We start from the raw sequence: 20191 nt of genomic DNA on the forward strand, positions 1-20191 counted from the left end.
TACATCATTTTTCAGGTTGATGAATCTCTAATCAAAAACATCTCTAGTTTGTGTTTCTTTTGAAATACCAGTAAATGTGATCCTAGAATGCATTACCTGGTTCTTCTTGATGAGCAGCTGAACAGTCTGTAAATTATGGCCATGGTCTGTGGACGTAGCGAGAGGCATCCGCTCCTCCACCCAGAGCTGAGGAGAAACATGAAGTTAAACTCAGCTCAACATTCACACGCACATATAAACCCAAACTCACAATCTCATCCTCCATGTCGCGGTTAAACTGATGGATCTCTCGAGAGGCCATGAGGAAGTTCTTCCGTTTCTGCAACGGCTCCAGCAGCTCCTTAAACTTCAGCTCCACCTCCTTCCGGCGTCCATCGACCTCATCCGTGTCCCTTCCTTCCTGTCTCAACACATGAGCTTGAGACTGCAGCTCCTCCACCTCCTTCTGACGCACCTCCACCTGGTTCTCCAGCATCTGGACACAGAGGAGAAGAGTGAGTCTGGTCCTTCAGGACATACACACAGCCGTCAGCTCGGATCGTCTCAAACCTGTTGTTTCTTCAGCAGGATGCTGACGCTGGTCAGATCTTTGCCGTAGTCGTCCGATTGGATCTGACCCTCCAGACCCACCAGCCATTTGTCCAGATCGGCGCAGCTCTGCGTGAAGAGCTCGGCTTTGTTGGCGTCAAACAGACACTGGGCTTTAGTCTGAGTCTTGGTCTCCAGCTCGGTCCACATCTCCTTCAGCGCCGCCAGCTTCTCCTTCACCACGGCTTCTGTCTCCGGCTTCTCCGAGACCAGCTGTGTCCCTTCCTGCAGACAGACAGAGATTACACTGCATTACACAGCTAGAACCAGATTACAGTGACATCCATGCATTTAGCAGACGCTTTTACCCAGAATGCTTTGTCGGAGAGCAACAGTATCTGTGATGTACTATTATAGGTTAATAAGACAACTGGATTAGGAAGCAAGCTAGAAAAATGAGGAAAAAAGCATTTGAAAAACAAATGAATGATGTTTGTTTGTAGTTTTAAAGTCAGGAATATTATTCTAAGGATACACTGATGTAGTATGGAACCCTGTATCCGACATGGAATAAAAAAATATTTTTATCTAACAATTCTGAATTAAAGATTTTTCTTTTATGGCAAAAATCATAAGATATTAAATAAAGATCATGTTCCATGAAGATACTTTGTAAATTTCCTACCGTAAATATATCAAAACGTAATTTTTGATTAGTAACATGCATTGCAAAGAAATGTGATTTTCTCAATATTTCGATTTTTTTTGCACCCTCAGATTCCAGATCTGAGCCAAATATTGTCCGATCCAAATAAAACCATGCATCAATGGAAAAATTTATTCAGCTTTCAGATGATGTATAATCTCAATTTCAAAAAACATTTCACCATTTTTTTTCTGTCACAGAATAAAAAAAATAAAAAAGTTATTGCAACTTTTTAATCTTATATTTATCTCCAAATTGCATGTTTACATGAAAAAATACACTGAATTGTGCTAAAAGAAGTTACAATCGCTTTTTCTTTTTTGTGTGTGTTGGAAACAGGCTTCCATAATATAAAAAAAATGCATTCTTTTTTATAGCTTTTTAAAAAATGTATTTTATTATAGCTGATGATCAATGATTTTAAGAATCCTTAATAAATATCATGAAATGATCATAAGAGATGCACACTGACATATTAAGTCAAGTATAAGCGAGTTAGACTTAAATTAGGAAAAAAATATGTAAGTGATGTAAGAAAAATAATGTTGGTTTCCTTTTAAATTGTTTATTTTTATTACGTCGTTTGCAGATATTTCTTCTTGTTCTAAGTATAACACTTTCAACATTTTGGTTTTCAAATCCTGATCAAATCAATATCTCACAATATCTCCCTTCCTGATTAAATTGTGTCTTATTAGGTATATAGTCTTAATATTAATGCTATAACACACAATGCATTAAGGAATTATTGAATGCATAATGTTTTTATTGTCTAGTATAAAATGTATTTACTTATTTGATTTTCACACTGGTAAAATTGCAAAAAAAGAAAAAGAAAAGACAACATAATTAAAGATGTAAATGGAATGCTATTAAATGAAATGCACTGATAACTGACCTTCTCGATTTTGTCCAGCCACTCTTTGTTGGACTGCAGTTCGGCCATGAAGGCCTGGTGTTTGAGCCATTTGCTGTGCAGGTTGCGAGCTTCATCGTAGGACATGTCCTGTGCGGTCAACATCTTCTCATTGATCCACAGAGACAGCTGAGCAGAGGACACACAACAGTCAAGCTAAGATGTAATGGATTGGATTTATTTTGAACTAAAACTGAAACTACATTACACATTTTCTTTACTTGAAATAAGTAAATGTTAAATATATATATTTTTTTAATCTCAGGTAGTTTTAAGCAACATTTTTCATAATAATTTAGTTTTACGTGATGTACTAAAATAACTAAAAATAAGAAGAAATTATCAGACCTATTTAAAAATGTATAATAATAATAAACTAAATAAATTCCAGGAAAAAAAATCCAAACAACAAAATTGCTTAAACTGTAATTAAAATAAAAATAGAGAATATATGCATAAAAACATTATTAAAAACAATAATAGTATCCAGATCATATCAGGGTTATTACAGCTAACTAAAAATAAAACCACAAAAAAATTAACTGAAATAAAATATAGATTTTTTTTTTATTTCAGCTAGTTCTCAGTTTAATTTAGTTTAACTTAATGTACTTAAATTATTAAAAATAATAAGAACTGATAGACATATTTAAAAACAATAATAATAATTAATAAAAAAAACATCAAAATGACTTAAACTGTAATTAAAATAAAAACAGAAAATAAGTACTTACAAAATATTCTAAATATTATTAAAAAAACAATAGTAGCATCCAGATCATATCAGGGTTATTACAGCTAACTAAAAATAAAACACTAACAATTCTAAAATAAGTAAAATAAAATAAATAAAAAATGTTTCTCATTTTAATTTAGTTTACCTTGATGTACTAAAAAAAACAAGACTGATAATTAAAAAAACAACAGAAAAGAGACAAATGTAGTAATTAAAACGAATACGAAAAATGCCAAAAACACACAACAGAATTAAATGACAATTAAAATGAACACTTGTTCTCAGTGACTAGAATAGAATAGAATCGAATAGAATAGAATAGAACAGAATCGAATAGAATAGAATCAAATAGAATAGAATAGAATAGAATTAAATAGAATAGAATAGAATAGAATAGAATTGAATAGAATTGAATCAAACAGAATAGAATTGAATAGAATTGAATAGAATCAAATAGAATAGAATCAAATAGAATAAAAATAGAATATAATCAAATAGAATATAATAGAATTGAATAGAATTAAATAGAATAGAATAGAATGGAATTAAATAGAATAGAATAGAATTGAATCAAATAGAATAGAATAGAATTGAATCAAATAGAATAGAATAGAATAAATCGAATAAAATAGAATAGAATCAAATAGAATATAATAGAATTGAATAGAATAGAATCAAATAGAATAGAATTGAATATAATAGAATAGAATAGAATAGAATCAAATAGAATAGAATAGAATCGAATAGAGTAACAGGGTCATCTCACCTCCTGACAGTCCTGTAAGAACTTCTGCAGGTCTCTGTTGTCCTTCAGTCTCATGAGCAGCTCCACGGCCGCCTCTCGGTTCTTCTTATGCCTGCAGGTTAAAGGTTGAAGGTCAGTCCCACTCTTAGATCTGTTTCTATCTGTTCTCTTGGACTTGTTTAAGTGTTACCGGTCATCGATGGAGGCTGCTCTCTCCTGGATGCGGTCAGCATTGATGTTTCCGTCACTGGCCAGTCTCCTCCCGGCCTCCACCACACTGTTGATCTTGTCCTCATTGGCGTCCATGGTGGTCATGAAGTCCTCCTGTTTCTTAATGGCAGCCTCCGCTCCTTCAAGGGTGGTGGGCATCTCGGTGTGAGCCAGAACATACTCCTGCAGAAAGATGGAGAATAAATCACTCAGGTGAAGCTCAGACGGGAGGATAAACTCTTCAAAATAAAGGGTTCAAAAGGGGGTTGTCATAGCTATGAAAAAAACATTTTTTGGTTCCTTAAAGAACCTTTCAGTGAACAGTTCTTAAAAGAACCATTTTTTATTATTGTGAAAAATATTAGTTGTAATTTAAAATAAAATGATGATGATTGTTATATACTTAATTTTTTATTTTACAGTGAAATATTACCATAATAAAATGTCTAATTTTGTGTTAACATTTTTATTTAGTAAACTAAGATCACAATATGGCTTGTTTTACAAATGTTAAGATTTTTATTAAGATGGTTTGAAAATGAAGAAATTAAGAGAGGGAAAAAAAGTATTTTTTTTATTATTTTTTTTCTTCTTTAATACTTAATTTGAATTTTATTGTAAAAATTTAACAATTACAATAAAAAAATAAAAAAAAAAAAAAAATATATATATATATATATATATATATATATATATATATATATATATATAAGCATATTTTTTATAATTTTTTTATTAAATAAAAAAAAAAGTTTTTTCTTCGAATATAGTTAAATTGTAATTAAAATGGTTGAAAATGAAAATAAAATAAGACTGATAAAAAAGAAAAAGAAAAAAAAGAGCATTGTCATTTAAAATATTTATAATAATAAAAAAAAATTATTAAAATGTTAATATTTCTTGTTTTGTTTGCAGTGATGCCATTGAAGGACCATTTTTGGGTTCCCAAAGAACATTTCAGTGAACCGTTCGGAAAATAACCTTTTTTTTTTCTTATTGTGAAAAAACAGTTGAATAATCCACAGAGCTTTTTCAACTAAAGAGAATCTTGAAAGTTAAAGGTTCTTCATGGAACCATCAATGCCATTGAAAAGCCCCTGTACTTTCAAAAGTCCACTGGTGTTACCTGGTTGTTGAGGAAGGCCTCGGCTTGTTTGGTGTCTCTGAGGAAGATCTGATAGGCGTGAGACTGCGACAGAAGGTTCTGCCGGTTCTCCCACATCTTGTGAAGCTCGTTCCATCCGGTGTCTAGAGCCTGGAGCCTCTGTCTCAGGAACATGTACTGAGCGTCCGTTTGTCCCTGCGTCACCATCTCGCCCATGTCCCTCATCTTTTGATAGTCTTCTTCATAGTTGTTAATCTCGTTCTTGATGCCTTCGTGTTGGGCCAGAAGCTTCTCGGCCTCGGCCAGCGTGTTGGGCATGTCTTCGGACGCGATGGCCGTCTGCGTTCGGGAAAGCCAGGACTGGAAATCGTCCAGCTCTCGGAGGAACTGCTGCAGCTTGCTGGCTTCCCCGAGAGACGCCTCGCGGTTTCGTAGGGTTTCCTTCATCTCCTCCCAGACGGCGGTGATCTCGGCCAGCCGTCCCGTGATGGCTTTGGCCTGGTCGGGGTGTTCGCCGGCCAAGCGCTCCGCCTCGCCGCGGAGGTCGCCCAGTTTGGCTTCGATGGCGGCCAGATCGCGCTCCATGCCGGTGAGCTTGCGTTGGAGGGCCATGACGCCCGTCAGGTCGTTGCCCAGCTCCTGGGTGGACTCGATGACTTTGGTCTTCTCGCGGATCCAGGATTTGGTCTCGTTACAGTCCAGGTGGTAGTTCTGCACGCCCAAAGCCGAGTTGAGGGACTCTTTCTTCTGGTCCACCAAGTCACGGAATTGACTCCACCTGTGGAAAAGCATCAAGCTCCAGTTTACCAGTTTTAAGAGCTAGTTCAGACATCCTCCACACAATGCATCTAATAAAGGGAGTTTACCAGCATGATTGGATGGTTAAGCTAGTTACACTGTGTTCAATAAGAAATGCCAAGGTCATAGATTCAGTCTCCAGAAACACAGATAACTGATCACATGTATATTTTGAGAGTACCATTTTATTTAAGAAGCCCAGTGGGTAAAACAGAATCTATCACGTTAACACGACTGATTGAAATATGGCTTAGTGCAATAATAAATAAACGAAGAATGCCAAAAAATATTTCTGTCATTTAAAATAATATAAAAATTATTATTATATATTTTTTAAATGCCTGATTTTTTTTATTTTACAATGAAATATTTCGATAGTAATTCTTAATATTTAGTTTTTTTTTTTTTTACAGGATTTGTTTTTATTTATTTTTATTTAGTAAACCAAAAATGCAATGCAATACTGCAGTTATCAAAAATATGGTTTGAAAAAGAAACAAGACAGTCAAAAATATTAGTACTGCAATTAAAAAATAAAACAATTACAGTGATTCTTATTTTAATTATTTTTCTTAAACAAAATGTTTTTATATAACAGTGAAAAAATATGAAAATAATATTTTTCAGATTTGTGTAATCCATGACTGCACTGTTTGTTATTTAAAAAAACTGCATTTGTTTTTTGGTTTTGTGCATTATTATTTTACACGTGTTTTTAAATATTTTATTTATGCACATAATTTTTCGATCTGTGACTGCAATACATTTGGCGGGAAAATAATCCCATAAGTGTCTAGCAACATGTTCTGGTGACCAGCTATACTAGTACTTCCAGCAGGTATTTGTGCTTTCTACACAGAGCTTAAAAATACATTTGTCTCCAGCAGAGAATGCTATGACTTGCCTGGTGTTGAGTTTGTCTTGTTGGGTTTTGATGTCTTTCTCGCTCGGGTGTCCGCTGTGAATGAGCTGCCTGGCGATCTGATTGACAACGGCCACGCGTGACGCCTGGTTATTCATTTCAGGCTCCAGACTCTCAAACCTGGAGGGTAATTAAAACATTTCATCAAACAATCAGCAGTCCTGAAGAATCATGTTTTACAATCAGCCCCAATTTATCCTTGAGAAAAGGAGAATGTGATACCTGGCCACACTAGAGTGAGTTCAATCTGTTATCGAGCTCAGATGATCATTTGTTTTGCTGTTCTCCAGCGGCGTGACTCAGCATGAACAGCTGTAGCGGTAAACGCTCCTAATTACGTTGGCTTGAAAAAGCCAAAATTATACTACTTAAATGTATTAGTCATTATTATTTTTCTTCAAGCTACATCCACCCAACTCGTCTCAGACCTTCAGACTCATGAACACCCTAGAAACCTTCTAGAAGCAACACAGAACACACTAATAACCATCTTGCAACATCCTTGCAAGAACCAACCCAGCAATCCGTTTATCTGAGAGGCTGCATGAACTTAAAAACGTAAAAACGTGTAAAACTCCTTAATTTAAAAATGCATAAAAATGTACATCCCACTTAAAATTGCTCCACACGTTTAAAACTACCATTTAAAGCTTTTTAAACTACCTAAAACTAAAAAAAAGCTTCAAAATCTATTAAGCTACTTCAAAATTAACATTTATTCTGAATGCACATATTTAAACTTTCAAACTCAAAACTGCTTCAAGCTTTTAAAACTATTTCAAATTGAAAACGTTACATTTTTAAAACTTATTCAAACCTAAAACGTTTTCAAAATATACGTCTTTTTTTAAAGCTACTTCAAACTTAAAATTGGTTCCTAGTGCATACTGAAACTTTCAAACTTAAAACTGCTTCAAGCTTTTAAAACTACATTTAACTTAAAACTGCTTTAAATTTAAGTTTTTAAAAACGGTCAAACTTAAAATGCCTCCAAACCGTGAATTTTTTAAAACTACTTCAAACTACAAACTTCTTCATGCTTCAGACTTTTCAAATTTAATCAAACTCAAAACTGCTTAAAGCTTTTAAAACTATTAAATGAAAGATTTTAAAATACTTCAAATTTAAAACTGCTATCAACCTTTAAAAACCATGTAAAAATGAAAACACCTTTAACCCTTGCAGTTTTAAAACTAATTCAAACTTCAAACATCAAGCTTTTTTAAACTACAATGGCGTTTTTTATTGCCATGTTGAAAAAAAAAAATCTAAAGTTACGAGATTAGTCGTAATATTTTGCGAATAAAGTCGAAATTATGAGAATAAAGTCGTAGTAGGCCTACTGCGAGATTAAATTGGAAATAATATGAGAATAAAGTCTAAATGTTTCGAGAATAAAGTAATCGAAACATTTCAACTTTATTCTCGTAATATTTAGACTTTATTCTTGTAATCTTAGATTAAATTTTTTTTTCAACGTGGCACTAAAATGGCGTCGTAGTAAACTACTTAGAATTTAAGACTTTTTCGAATAATACAACCTTTTACAACTATTTCAGACTTAAAATACAAAAATTCTTCAAACTTAAAAACTGCTTCAAAGTTTTAGCTTTATAAAGCACTTGAAACTCATTCAAACCTTGCATTTTTAAAACTGCTTCAAAATGTAAGCTTTTTAAATTATATCAAACTTAAAACTCCTTCAAGCTTCTAAAACGACTTTTTTTAGATTCAAGTTTTTAAAGATAATTAAAATGTAACATTAGAATGTAATTTAATTTAACAACTTTGAAACCATCTGGATAGGTTTTCTCAAGCCAACATCAAACATTTAAAACTGACACAAATCAAGCAATAGCTCAAAAACTGCAAAACGTTAGTTAAATTTGCATGCCACAAATCTCAACTAATTGGCACAAGCCTGTAATAAATATGACCACAAATACACAGCCTTGACCTCTCACCTGTGTTGAATGACCTCCAGGTCCTCCAGTTTCTCTGGGATCTCCATGCTGTTGAGCCACTGCTCTTTCTCGTCAATCCAGTGCTCACATGCGTCCGCTTCGCTGAACATCTTATAGAGCGCCAGGGCGTCCTGCAGGGCCTGTTTCCTCAGTCTGCTGAGCTCGGAGACCTCCTTATAGCGCTCCTCGATGCCTGCTAGCCGCTCGTTGACGTTGGCAGCCTGCACCTGTTCCGGAGGAAGGGACTGGGCCTGTTCGTGAAGAGCGTCGATCACTGAGCGATAACTAGCGACCTCGGCCGAGGCGTCTTTGTGTTTCTTGACCAAAGCTTGAGTGGAGAATTCATCGTGGCCGACGTCAGCGGTCGAGACGATTCGAAGCGCGTCTAAAGTCCAGGCGTCGACGTCATCGGCATCGGCCTGGAACTGGTGAAGGCTGCAAGCCTCTTCAAGGCGCATTTTCCTCACCGCAGCCAGCTGTTCCAGAGCGGCCCATTGGGCCTGGACGTCAGCGATGCGTTCGCGAATCTTATCTTCGCCGAAGTGCCCAGAATCCGCCATGGCTTGACCTTCACGCACCGTGTGCTGGAGGTGACCGGATCGGCCGCTCATTTCGTCTTCAAGAGCGCGGTGTTGACTCAAAAGACGCACGGCGCCCGTCAGATCCTTACCGCAGTCGTCCGAAGACAGGATCTGCTCTTTCTCGCGAATCCAGCCCTCCTCCTCCGCCATCTCCCAGAAGAACTTCCAGAGTCGGCGGGACTCTTCCAGACGAGCGCGGCGCTCCGCTGCCAGCTGGGTCAGCTCCTGATAGCAGAACTCCATGTGTGCCACGCGGTCACGGATGACCTGAGGGTCACAGGGTTTGTAGCCTGCTTCGAATCAGAGAACATAGAAAACATTAAAGAAGCAAGAAACTAGGGCTGGGTGATAAGGTCCAAAAATGATATCGATATCGATAGTAATCACGATAAATGTCAAATCTTTATTAAGTTTAAAGCTAGATTCTTACTCCAAAGTTAAAGGTGTTGAAACCAGACTGTTAATTTTTTCTAAACAAAATAAATATCTTACTAGAAATTTTTTTTTTTTTGTTTATGCATGTTCTAATGAGTTCAAATCAAGAAAAGGGTTCGTGTTAGCTGATAATATTAATGATAATATTACTTTTTTTAAGGGCCGGGACTCGATTAAAAAAATTAATCTAATTAATTAGAGGCTTTGTAATTAATTAATCGCATTTTAATCGCATATAAATATTTGATCTGAGAACAGTGCGAAGTAATTTTTTTTCACATGGATTTATAGTATACCATTAAATAATGACTGAATACATAAGCTTAAGCAACAAAATATTGTTTATTTTTGTTCAACCAAGTCTAGCAGACCAGTGCAATTTTTGCCATGAAGTGTAGCAATAGCATATTTAGAAACAATTTAGAAATAGTAAATTTCAGAAATTCAGGTAGCTTATAGGTGCTGGAACCTTCTGTAAAGTGTTTTTTAAGTAAAACACAATACTGTCAATTACATTCAGAACATTGGAAACCCTGACTATTAGAAAACATCTCTCTGTTGCTTCAGAGGCCATAACATACTAAGTCCAACTCTCAATAACCTTGGCCAAAACAATAAAGAGTTCAACATAAACTGTTGCACCAACAAAATAATACATAGTTCAACATAAAGTGTAAAGTCCACGCTAGCTGCTATATGTTTTGCGTTGAGGTGATACTTGAGACTCGGATGCATAGACATCATATAAGTAGACGCCCTATTGGCCGCTGGGCGACGAGATTTGCGGCCGCCATCTTGAACCGGTCGTACTCCTAGTTTCGTTGCGTAGCAGCAGTTAAGATGCCAGAGCACTGTGCAGCATTTTCCTGTTCTAATCGGCGGACCATCACAAGTACGGCTCGGGATTACTTTTCACAAGTAAGATTTAACATTACTATTGTACTATTGGTTGTAGTTTGTCCTTAAATCCAGAGAATTGAGATGGAGCAAGGATCTTTTATAGCACTGTACTGAAATCATAGATAGCTAACATTAGTAAGACTATGTATCTCCCTCCCTCAACTCAAGTGTTTCTCACATAACTTACTATTCAGGTCAGAAAGAAGTTTGAAAAAGCACTTGTTAGATGCACTAAACTTACTTTTAGCATTGGGTAACGTTACGTGCCTATTACCAACACAATCCAATCTGAAGTTAATACATACATTGTTCGACAGAACATAACTGTTATTTGTGTTTGCGCACGTGATATCAGGAAGTAATGTATATTCAGGTTGCTTTGTTCATATTTTCTCTGTTCTGTAAAGTGTATTTGAGTACTGTGTAAAGCACTATATAAATATGTATTTTTTTTATTCTTATTATAAGGTGCTGAGAGCTGCAGAGAGGGTGATCTGCCAAACTCCTAAGGTGTCAACAGTCACAGACATTGTGCGGGAGGAGATTGGGACAGAGGATGCTTTCCTTCCTGGGGAGCACATTGAGGAGACCCAGTTTGGCACTGACAAGCATCAGTCTGATATGTTGTCATTGATTAGGCTCCACCATGTTGACAAACTCTCCTCTCTTGAACTACAGAAAGGGAGCATGAGAAAGCTCTGCAAAACAGTCCTCTTTCAGGGGTTTTAGTGTGTGTGTGTGAGAGAGTGTATGAGAGAGAGAGAAAAGAGTGTGTGTGTGTGAGAGAGCGAGAGGGAGAGTGAGGGAGAAGAGTGTGTGTGAGGGTGAGGGAGAGGGAGGGAGAAGTGTGTGTGTGTGTGTGTGTGTGTGTGAGAGAGAGAGAGAGAGAGTGTGAGGGAGAAGAGTGTGTGTGACGGTGAGGGAGGGAGAGAGAGAGGGAGGGAGGGAGGGAGAAGTGTGTGTGTGTGTGTGTGTGTGTGTGTGTACTGTATGTGTGAGAGAGATGGAGGGAGAAGTGGAGAAGTGTGCGTGTGTGTGAGAGAGAGAGAGATGGAGAGAGAGATGTAATATGTTACAAATTATAATACATTGTTTCTTCAACTTATTAAAATATCTTATTTTACTGCAACTATCCGTTTCTGCTTCTTTATCATATTTATAGTGTGTGAATTATAAATAATCCTTCCTCACATATATAGATTTTGGGCGTCTGGTCACTTATATATTATATCAGAATATAATATGTAACTGAATGCCTATTATGAATATTAAAATACGCTGAACCATGTGTCCTGTATCATAGCTGCATGAATGACCTTTGCAGCAAAAAAACCCGCGTCAAAATCAGTTAGGTATTCAGTGAGATATGATTTAATTTAATGCGCTGACAGCTGCACCTGGCAAACAAGTTAAACTGAGTGGGGCTGGCGACCGGTCCAAGATGGCGGCTCCACGGCTCGTTCGTGCCAATAGGCAGTAGCGTTCGATGGGGCGTCTACCTATATATATGTCTATGCTCGGATGTGCTGCGGTGATATGCGAACACTAGTTGGTGCTCCAGTATAATCGGTCCGCCGAAACTCATCCAGTGAGAAACGTTCCGCGGTGCAAAAATAAGTTATTAAAAATGCGGCAAATTTTTTTCTGTAACTAATTAATCTTAATTAACGCGTTATTTTTTGTGTAATTAATTAATCTCGATTAACGCGTTAAAGTCCCGGCCCTACTTTTTTTGTCTTTTAGAAATGCACATTTGTTAGTAGTCGAAGCATGGCTGAGGATGCAGATGCAAATGTTTTTTTCATTATCAAAAACTTTTAGCAACCTAATTTTTATCTGGTTTATCTTTTTTCTTTTTAATTGGTCTTCCATAGTATAATACATTTAAATTATGAGTTTAAAACACACAGAGCACCTCAATAGTATAGTAAACATTTAACTAAGTAACTTTGGTTTTTAGGTATTTGTAAAAAACAGTAATCTAAAGACATTCAGTATAAATGCACACATGCTATAGCTTAAATCACAAAAAATACTTTTAATTATATTCCATTACTCTTAATAATATAATCAAATTTGACATGAATAGTGCATATATATATATATATATATATATATATATAAAATATTAATAGAAATGTATAACAACAAAATTCATCATAAATATTGAAATATAAATAAACTGGCTTAAATTATAGACAACTAAATAAATAAACTGAAAACATAAAAGTAAAAATATTTATTAAATACTATAACAATACATTAAAGCTGATGTCAGGAACTAATCTTGTAATGCAGAATTTTAAACTATTTAATTCTGTATATGTGCACTAATAAAAAGCAGCTCAAATGCGGTTTGGACTTCATTTGCAGCATAACCAGGGAAATTTATATTCACTATAAAAATGTTCATGACTTTTCCACAATTTATTAGTTTTCCTGGCCTGCGAATCAGAGGTTTAAAACTCCCCGTTATTTCCAGCTTCTTCATGAACGTGGGAACCTTGAGAAACCCAAACCTGGACCAGCTCTGCATGCTTCCTCGAAATAAAAACACCACTTTTACTGAATCATGAACTCTGGACTGCACTAAACTAGTCTGAACAGACTGAGCCCGGTCGAACTGTTTGATATAGTTATTCTGAAAGAAAGACTGAGTCAGTATCTGAAGGAATAAAGACTAAGGAGCTCTTCTTACCCTCCTCATCCACGGCGAACTTCTGTGCGTTGGCGTTGACGGCCTTGACGCGGTCGGCCTGTATGCCGATGTCTGCCTCCACCAGAGCGTGCTTCTGCAGCAGATCCTCCACTCCCAACAGATGCTTCCCGTAATCCTGAGACAGCAGCAGCATCTGCGGAAGACAGGAGACCAAAAGAAGAAACTTAAATTTTCTGTAAAGCTGCTTTGCAAGGATTTGCATTGTGAAAAGCACTACACAAGTAAACTTGAATTGAAGCATTAAAGCTTCAATAATATGTCTCTTCTGGGATTTTAATAGGTCAGAGGTGCATTTAAAAAAACAGGCAATTTTAAGTTCGTTGGGCTCAGTATTATTGAGATATTAATTCGTTTTTTAGAATTAATTTGTTTTAATTTTCGGTTCAGATTTTTGGTAAATTTGTAGTTCATTTTTCTTAGTTTTTTTGTTGTTGTCTATATAGCTTTCGCTCATTTTAAGTTCAGGTTTAGTTATTTGAGTATGTCAGGCTATTAGCAAAAATAAAAGAAGTTTTAAGATTTTTTTTTTTATTTCATAAATTAATCAGTTAATTATAATAACCCTGAGGATTCCACGTCGGGATGTGTATTTATTGTTAACTAATTGTCAGACTGAAGCTAAAACTGTTCAAAAAGGGGATCGTTAATTAAAATAAGCCTGAAATATAACACTGAAAAAAAAAAAAGCATGAAATTAAAATGTATTAAACCGAAATAGGAAAACGGAATATTTACAAGAAATATATATACATATACATATACATATATATATATATAAAACGTTTTTTGCACAACAAAAAAACGTTTAAATAGTTGCGCAACCTATTTTAAAAATGAAAAAGATATATATGGAGGGAAAATAATAAATTAGTTTTACAATTATGATTATTATTATTGCAAAAAAAGAAGTGCATCTGTAAGACCCAAAACATATAGAGCATCCTCAATCTAAGCAAATATTAGGGTTAAAAAAACACCTTTAAATATAACAATTTTTACCTACTTCTATTGCTAGAATACATTTTTAAATCTCTGTGATTACTCTGCATCAGTGCTTTTAACCCTTCCAGCTCCCTCTCCTTCTTCCACTCCTCGTCTTCCTCGCTCACCTTCATCTCGTCCATCCAGTCCATGATGTAGAGCATCTCCTGGAAGACGCGCTGCAGACCGAGGTTCATCTCCAGCCGCTGTCTGCGGGCCTTGAGCAGCTCCAGCAGATACTCCCACAGACGCAGAACGTTGTCTTTACGCGCCGTGATGCGCTTGATGTCGTGATAGTTCTCCGTCTCCAGCTCTCTGGCCACGGCCACCACCGCCTGCACGCGCTCCTCGTACGCCGCGATGTCCGTCTCGATGGCTTCGTGCTTTTTGGTAGCGGCCTCGACCGCCTGGAGGTCGAATCCGAAATTGTCCTGCAGAAAAAAATGAGAAAGTTTAGAAAATAAACATGGGAAAGAAATTAGTTTTACTTGTTTGAACCTTCTAGGACATTTTTTATTTCTTTTTTTGTTAATTCATTCAAATTTTTTTGATTTTCAGATATGGAATGTAAAAAATAAATAAATAAATAAATCAAAAAATAAAAAAATAAATCAAAAATCATAACTAATAATAAATAAAAAAATATAAATAATATATATATTTTTTAAATATATTATAAATATCTTTCGTAACAGTTCATAAATATTGTTCAGTTATTGTTCGGATGTATGTTTGGTGGAACTAGAGATTTTTTTCTGGCAAAATTATGAACAGTGCTCATTTAGAGATTTATATATAATATATTTTCATATAATAATAGTAATGATAATAATAATAGATAGATAGATAGATAGATAGATAGATAGATAAACTAATATATCAATAACATAACTGTATGAATAATAGGAATCATTTATTATAAATATGAAAATCAAAAATACAAACTAAATAAATATTACAACAATGGTTTAAAAGATAAATAAATAAATATTTAGTCGCAAAATTATGAAAAATATTAATTTAAAGACTGTTTTCATAAAGAAGCTTATAAATAAAAATGTAAATACAATTAATTCAAAATAAGAACAATATTTCCTAAAAATATTTAAGATATGAATAAACAATTTTTTTGATATATTGTAACAGAACTGTGAAGGCATACATTATAAAATGTGTGTTTTGTGTCATTTGAATGTTGACCACCAGAGGTCAGAAAATAGGATTAAATCCTGGCAGAGCTGTATCCCACAATGCAGTGGTGTGAGATGAACCTGTGAGACGAGGCGCTGGTTCTCGCTCAGCCAGGTCTCTCTCATGGCAGCCTTGCGGTCGAAGCGTCTGGCGAGCTGCTCCAGCTTCTCCTGTCGAATCAGCTCGGTCCTCAGCGCCAGCTCACGCTCGTGCTCAGCCTTCTCCAGACGCTCCCACGCCTGCGACAACAACACAGCTCCAGCTTCACATCCAACACATTACACCGACACACCTCGCAATCACACCACAGCTAACAAATACACTTAGAATAATTCATAACAACATATCAATACAATTAAGAAAGGAAATAAACAGTTTTTATATATATATATATATATATATATATATATATATATATATATATATATATATATATATATATATATATATATATATATATATATATATATATATACACGTTATAAATAAATTTTATGCATTTAGTGCTGTAAAACGATTAAATACGATTAATCACATCCAAAATAAAAACATTTGTTCATGCAATTTATATGTGTGTACTGTTTAAGTATGTATAAATAAATACACACATACATACATATACATATTTGTAATATATAAATTTTTTTGTAAATATATACATACACGTGTGCGTGTGTGTGTGTATAAAATATAAACACACCCACAAACACATACATATATACACACATATATATATATATATATATATATATATATATATACACACGTGTGTGTGTGTGTGTGTGTATATAAACCTACATATTTATATTACATATTTAAATAATATATAAAAATATATTTATTTTGCATCTAATTGCAAACAATACTGTGATTGCACCATATTTTTTACCTCACAAAATACACAAAAATAAGGAAAATCAAAGGTAATAATATTTATTTTTATGTAGATAAATAATTAATCCTTGCCAGTTCAAACACAATTTGCAGCTTAAAAATAAAATTACAATAAATAATAATAATAAAAGACTTTTTTGTAAATAAACTAGTACTATTCAATGATTAATCACATCCAAAATAAAAGTTTTTGTTTACATAAAATATGATGTATTAACTATATTATGTATTTATAAATGCACACACATACAGTTTATATTTTGAAAATATTAACATGTATATACATTTATATATTTATATTATTATATTTTATGTTATAGATAAATATATTTAATATATAAACAGCATATTTTTCTTAAATATGTACATGCATGTGTTTGTTTTTATATATACACATAATATATAAACACAGTACACACTCATATAAAATGTAAACAAAAACCTTTATTTTGAAAGCGATTGATCGTGACACTAAAACAACCATATGAATAAATGAAGTAAATGTCTAAATATTAAATAGTGTAATTATTAAACACACTGGGGTTGTATCCCCTGCAATATGCATCAAAGGAAGATGATTTATTCGTAAGCGACACTGAAAACCCCACATGCAGCTCCTAAATGCAAACGAGGTCGTTCTCACCTTGTTGATGTCTGAGATGAGTTTGCCCTCTCGAGGCATGTACACTTTCTGGTTGTTGGCCCTCATCTTGCTCTGGATGGTGAACAGAAGTACTTCCAGGTTGCCTTTCTCAGTGAATCTGTAGCGAAAGAGTTGAAAGTGAAATCCAGGCGTGTTATAATGTGTTGTGTTTCCGGCGGACACTCACTTGGGTGGTTTCTCTACGGTCCTGTAAGTGTTGAAGGCCTGGAGCTGCTGCTGGACTCCAACCAGAGAGTTTGCAAACTTGCGGTTGTTGAGGATGATGATTGTCTGCTCAATCCACTCCAGCAGATCAGACGCCAGAGATTCATATTTCTCGATCATCTTCTCCGTCTCGATGGCGTTGTCCAGCACCTAGTGAAGACCAACAGATCTAATTTCCCAAAGGAGATACAAGCTGCATGGCAGCTAAACAGCAGGTAAAGATCAAGCTTAAGGTCATTTACAGACATTTGACCACATCTTTAGTTGAATGCGCACAATAATCACTACATAATGTGGCATTCCCTGTAGCTATAACTGGTTCAAAATATGCAACAAAGACTAAACCTATTACAGTTCAGAAAGTAAACAGATGTAAGAGATGATTTCATGTTTTATAATTAAATTATTAATAATGAATGTTTTTATTTTAATAGCAACATTTCAATGAAAAAGTACAATTTCATAAATTAAATTATTCCTATTAAAATAAATAAATATTGTGCATAAGACTGAAATAATCAGTCAATAAACAGATTTAATATTCTAAGATTTGCAATTAAAGTATGTACATATTAAGATGAGAATTACTTTTCTAATTGTTTTTTATTTGTTTAAATTTAAAATTTATTTTAATCTAAATATTTAAACTTAATTTACAAAAATATTTAATAAAACTTACAAAACTGATAAACAATGAATAAATAACACGCATAAGACTGAAATAAACTTGCTTTGTGAGATATTTATTAATAAACAAATGTAAGACAAAAGACCAGTTGAAATTATGTAATTACATTTTAAATAAGATTTATTGAGGTATTTATTTCTTATTTATTAATTAAATTTTTTATTTCATAATTATTTATGTTATTTTTATATCTTTTATATATTTTATATTTATGCACAATATATCGGCCACCATATCGGTTTCAGCCGATATATATTTATTTGAATGTTATCGTTATCGAACCGATAAGAAAAGATTCTTTACACGCAAGTAATGCTGTCTAGGGACTTGTTTGCATTATTTTATATATTTGTGATGCTGCTTTGTTTGATTATGTTGGAGTGTTTAATGGCTTTTAATGGTGAGATTTTATTTTTTTTAAATCAGGCTATCAAAAATTTAATACAAATTTGGATTTACATTTATCGGCCAAAATATCGGTTATCGGCTTTCATATATAAAGTATTATCGGTATCGGTATCGCCAAAATTATCATATTGGCGCATCCCTATGCTTATTTTAATAGCATTATTCAACTTAACTGATAAATAGCGTGCATTAATGCTCTTTCATAGAAAACATAATTTTCTAGTCTTTTGCAGACTCTTTGCAGACCTTTCCGATGCGTTTGCCCTCCACCTTCAGTGCCTTCATCTTGGAGAAATAATGGTAGTATGTGACGACATAAGTGATGACAGACTTCTCATCGGGATGGTCAACGCTGATATCTGCAACAAAAGACAGCGTGTTATCATCTTTCTTGAGGAGTTACAGTGATGCAGACGCAGTGAGAGCTCTTACCTTCGGGGTCCAGGAGTTTGGTGAGCCCCAGATGTTGCTCTGCCAGGTTGAAGGCGTTCTGCAGGTTGTAGTGAGCGTTGGACTTCTTCAGTTTGTCGAAATCAATCAGGTCTGGCCTGGACACATAGCAAGCATGAAGCAGCTTAAGTTTGCAAAGCAGAGTTTTGATGCAGGTGAACCGGAGCTGTTACCTGTGTTTGTGAATGAGGGCGTTGAAAGCCATGCCGTCACGCCAGCTGGTGGTGAAGTTGTGGATGTTGACGTTGGGATAGCTGTGAAACACAAAGCAGAGCGGTCAGATATCAAGGACTCGGACAGGTTTGTGTCTTCTTCTGGACGTCCACTCACCCTGCGGTCTTCATCTGGCACCACAGGAGCAGCGCGTCCTTGGCCGAGCGCTTCTCTTTATTGTCTTCGGTCTCTACGCTGATGTCTTGGATCTGTAAACATAATGGACTTTTTGGGCATTGCTTTGACTATAGCGTGATTGACATTTAATGCTATGTGATGTTATTAGGGCGGAGGTTTTCATACAGTAACAATAATAACAGGATTTAGATTTTTTGTTTGTTAAAAATCTATTTAAAAGTTAGAATTAAATAAATACATAAATGTAAATAAATCATACATCCAATAGTAGAGTACTATAGCAAGTAGGAACAAAGTATAGAAACAAAATATGTTTTAAATAAAAAAAACTATAACTATACTATACTGTACTATAGTAAGTATAAAAAATGTACAATGTAAAGTAATATAAACTGAATATTTTGCCATTTTTTTCTTTTTTATAAAAGTAAAAAAATCCAAAAATGTTTAAATAATTTTTTGGATTTGTATTATTTAAATAAATATATAAATATATATATATATATAAATATATATATATATATATATATATATATATATATATATATATATATATATATATATATATATATATATATATATATATATATATATAAAACAATAAATCTAACAGTACAGTACTATAGTAAATAAAGAAAGCAAAGTAAAAAGAATAAAATACTTTTAAATAAACATACATACAGCACTTTCATTTTTTACTTTCAGTACAGCATTATACAAAGTAGGAAAATAAGCGTTATATTGTAAACAAATAGAAACCAAATATTTTCTGTTTTCTATTTACTAATTAATGCAATTCAAATTCATTTGTCCCTCACATGCTGATGATCACATCTGAGGGGTCTATGGTATCCAGATATAGATGCTTTACCTGGAAGCGGAGGATGATGGTCCAGATGAGTCCGAGCGTGAGGCGGTGGTTTCCGTCCACGATATCATGTGACCCCATGTTCTCCAGATGCACGCGCTGCTCCTTGAGGAACTGCAGGGCCTTGTCCACGTTCTCCAGACAGTGGATTCGCATGCGGCCTTTCGTCGGCTTGGGCTGCGCACAGATCAGAACACATATGTGTGAATGATACTGCTTTATAACAT

General features: G+C 34.5%; 1 protein-coding gene across 4 annotated transcripts in view; it reads right to left on the minus strand.

Annotated features, from left to right (window-relative positions):
- LOC113110710 (spectrin beta chain, non-erythrocytic 1-like) overlaps positions 1–20191 on the minus strand; it is a 93988-nt gene that overhangs the window by 21132 nt on the left and 52665 nt on the right. For 2 of the 4 annotated variants that reach the window (XM_026274859.1, XM_026274861.1), the window contains 19 exons: positions 19968–20141; positions 19076–19167; positions 18919–18999; positions 18728–18843; positions 18542–18654; positions 17162–17349; positions 16975–17092; positions 15518–15676; positions 14375–14677; positions 13245–13398; positions 8631–9501; positions 6649–6786; positions 4968–5724; positions 3822–4024; positions 3653–3743; positions 2133–2279; positions 550–813; positions 251–475; positions 97–186 (listed from right to left, as the gene is read on the minus strand). In XM_026274859.1, coding sequence (XP_026130644.1) covers positions 97–186; positions 251–475; positions 550–813; positions 2133–2279; positions 3653–3743; positions 3822–4024; positions 4968–5724; positions 6649–6786; positions 8631–9501; positions 13245–13398; positions 14375–14677; positions 15518–15676; positions 16975–17092; positions 17162–17349; positions 18542–18654; positions 18728–18843; positions 18919–18999; positions 19076–19167; positions 19968–20141 — 4284 coding nt within the window. Of the gene's footprint in view, positions 1–96; positions 187–250; positions 476–549; positions 814–2132; positions 2280–3652; positions 3744–3821; positions 4025–4967; positions 5725–6648; positions 6787–8630; positions 9505–13244; positions 13399–14374; positions 14678–15517; positions 15677–16974; positions 17093–17161; positions 17350–18541; positions 18655–18727; positions 18844–18918; positions 19000–19075; positions 19168–19967; positions 20142–20191 lie in introns of all 4 variants that reach the window. The other 2 variants (XM_026274858.1, XM_026274860.1) reach the window with 1 other exon arrangement.

The sequence above is a fragment of the Carassius auratus genome, chromosome 11 (genome assembly GCF_003368295.1).
Source record: "Carassius auratus strain Wakin chromosome 11, ASM336829v1, whole genome shotgun sequence".
NCBI classification, from domain to species: domain Eukaryota; kingdom Metazoa; phylum Chordata; class Actinopteri; order Cypriniformes; family Cyprinidae; genus Carassius; species Carassius auratus.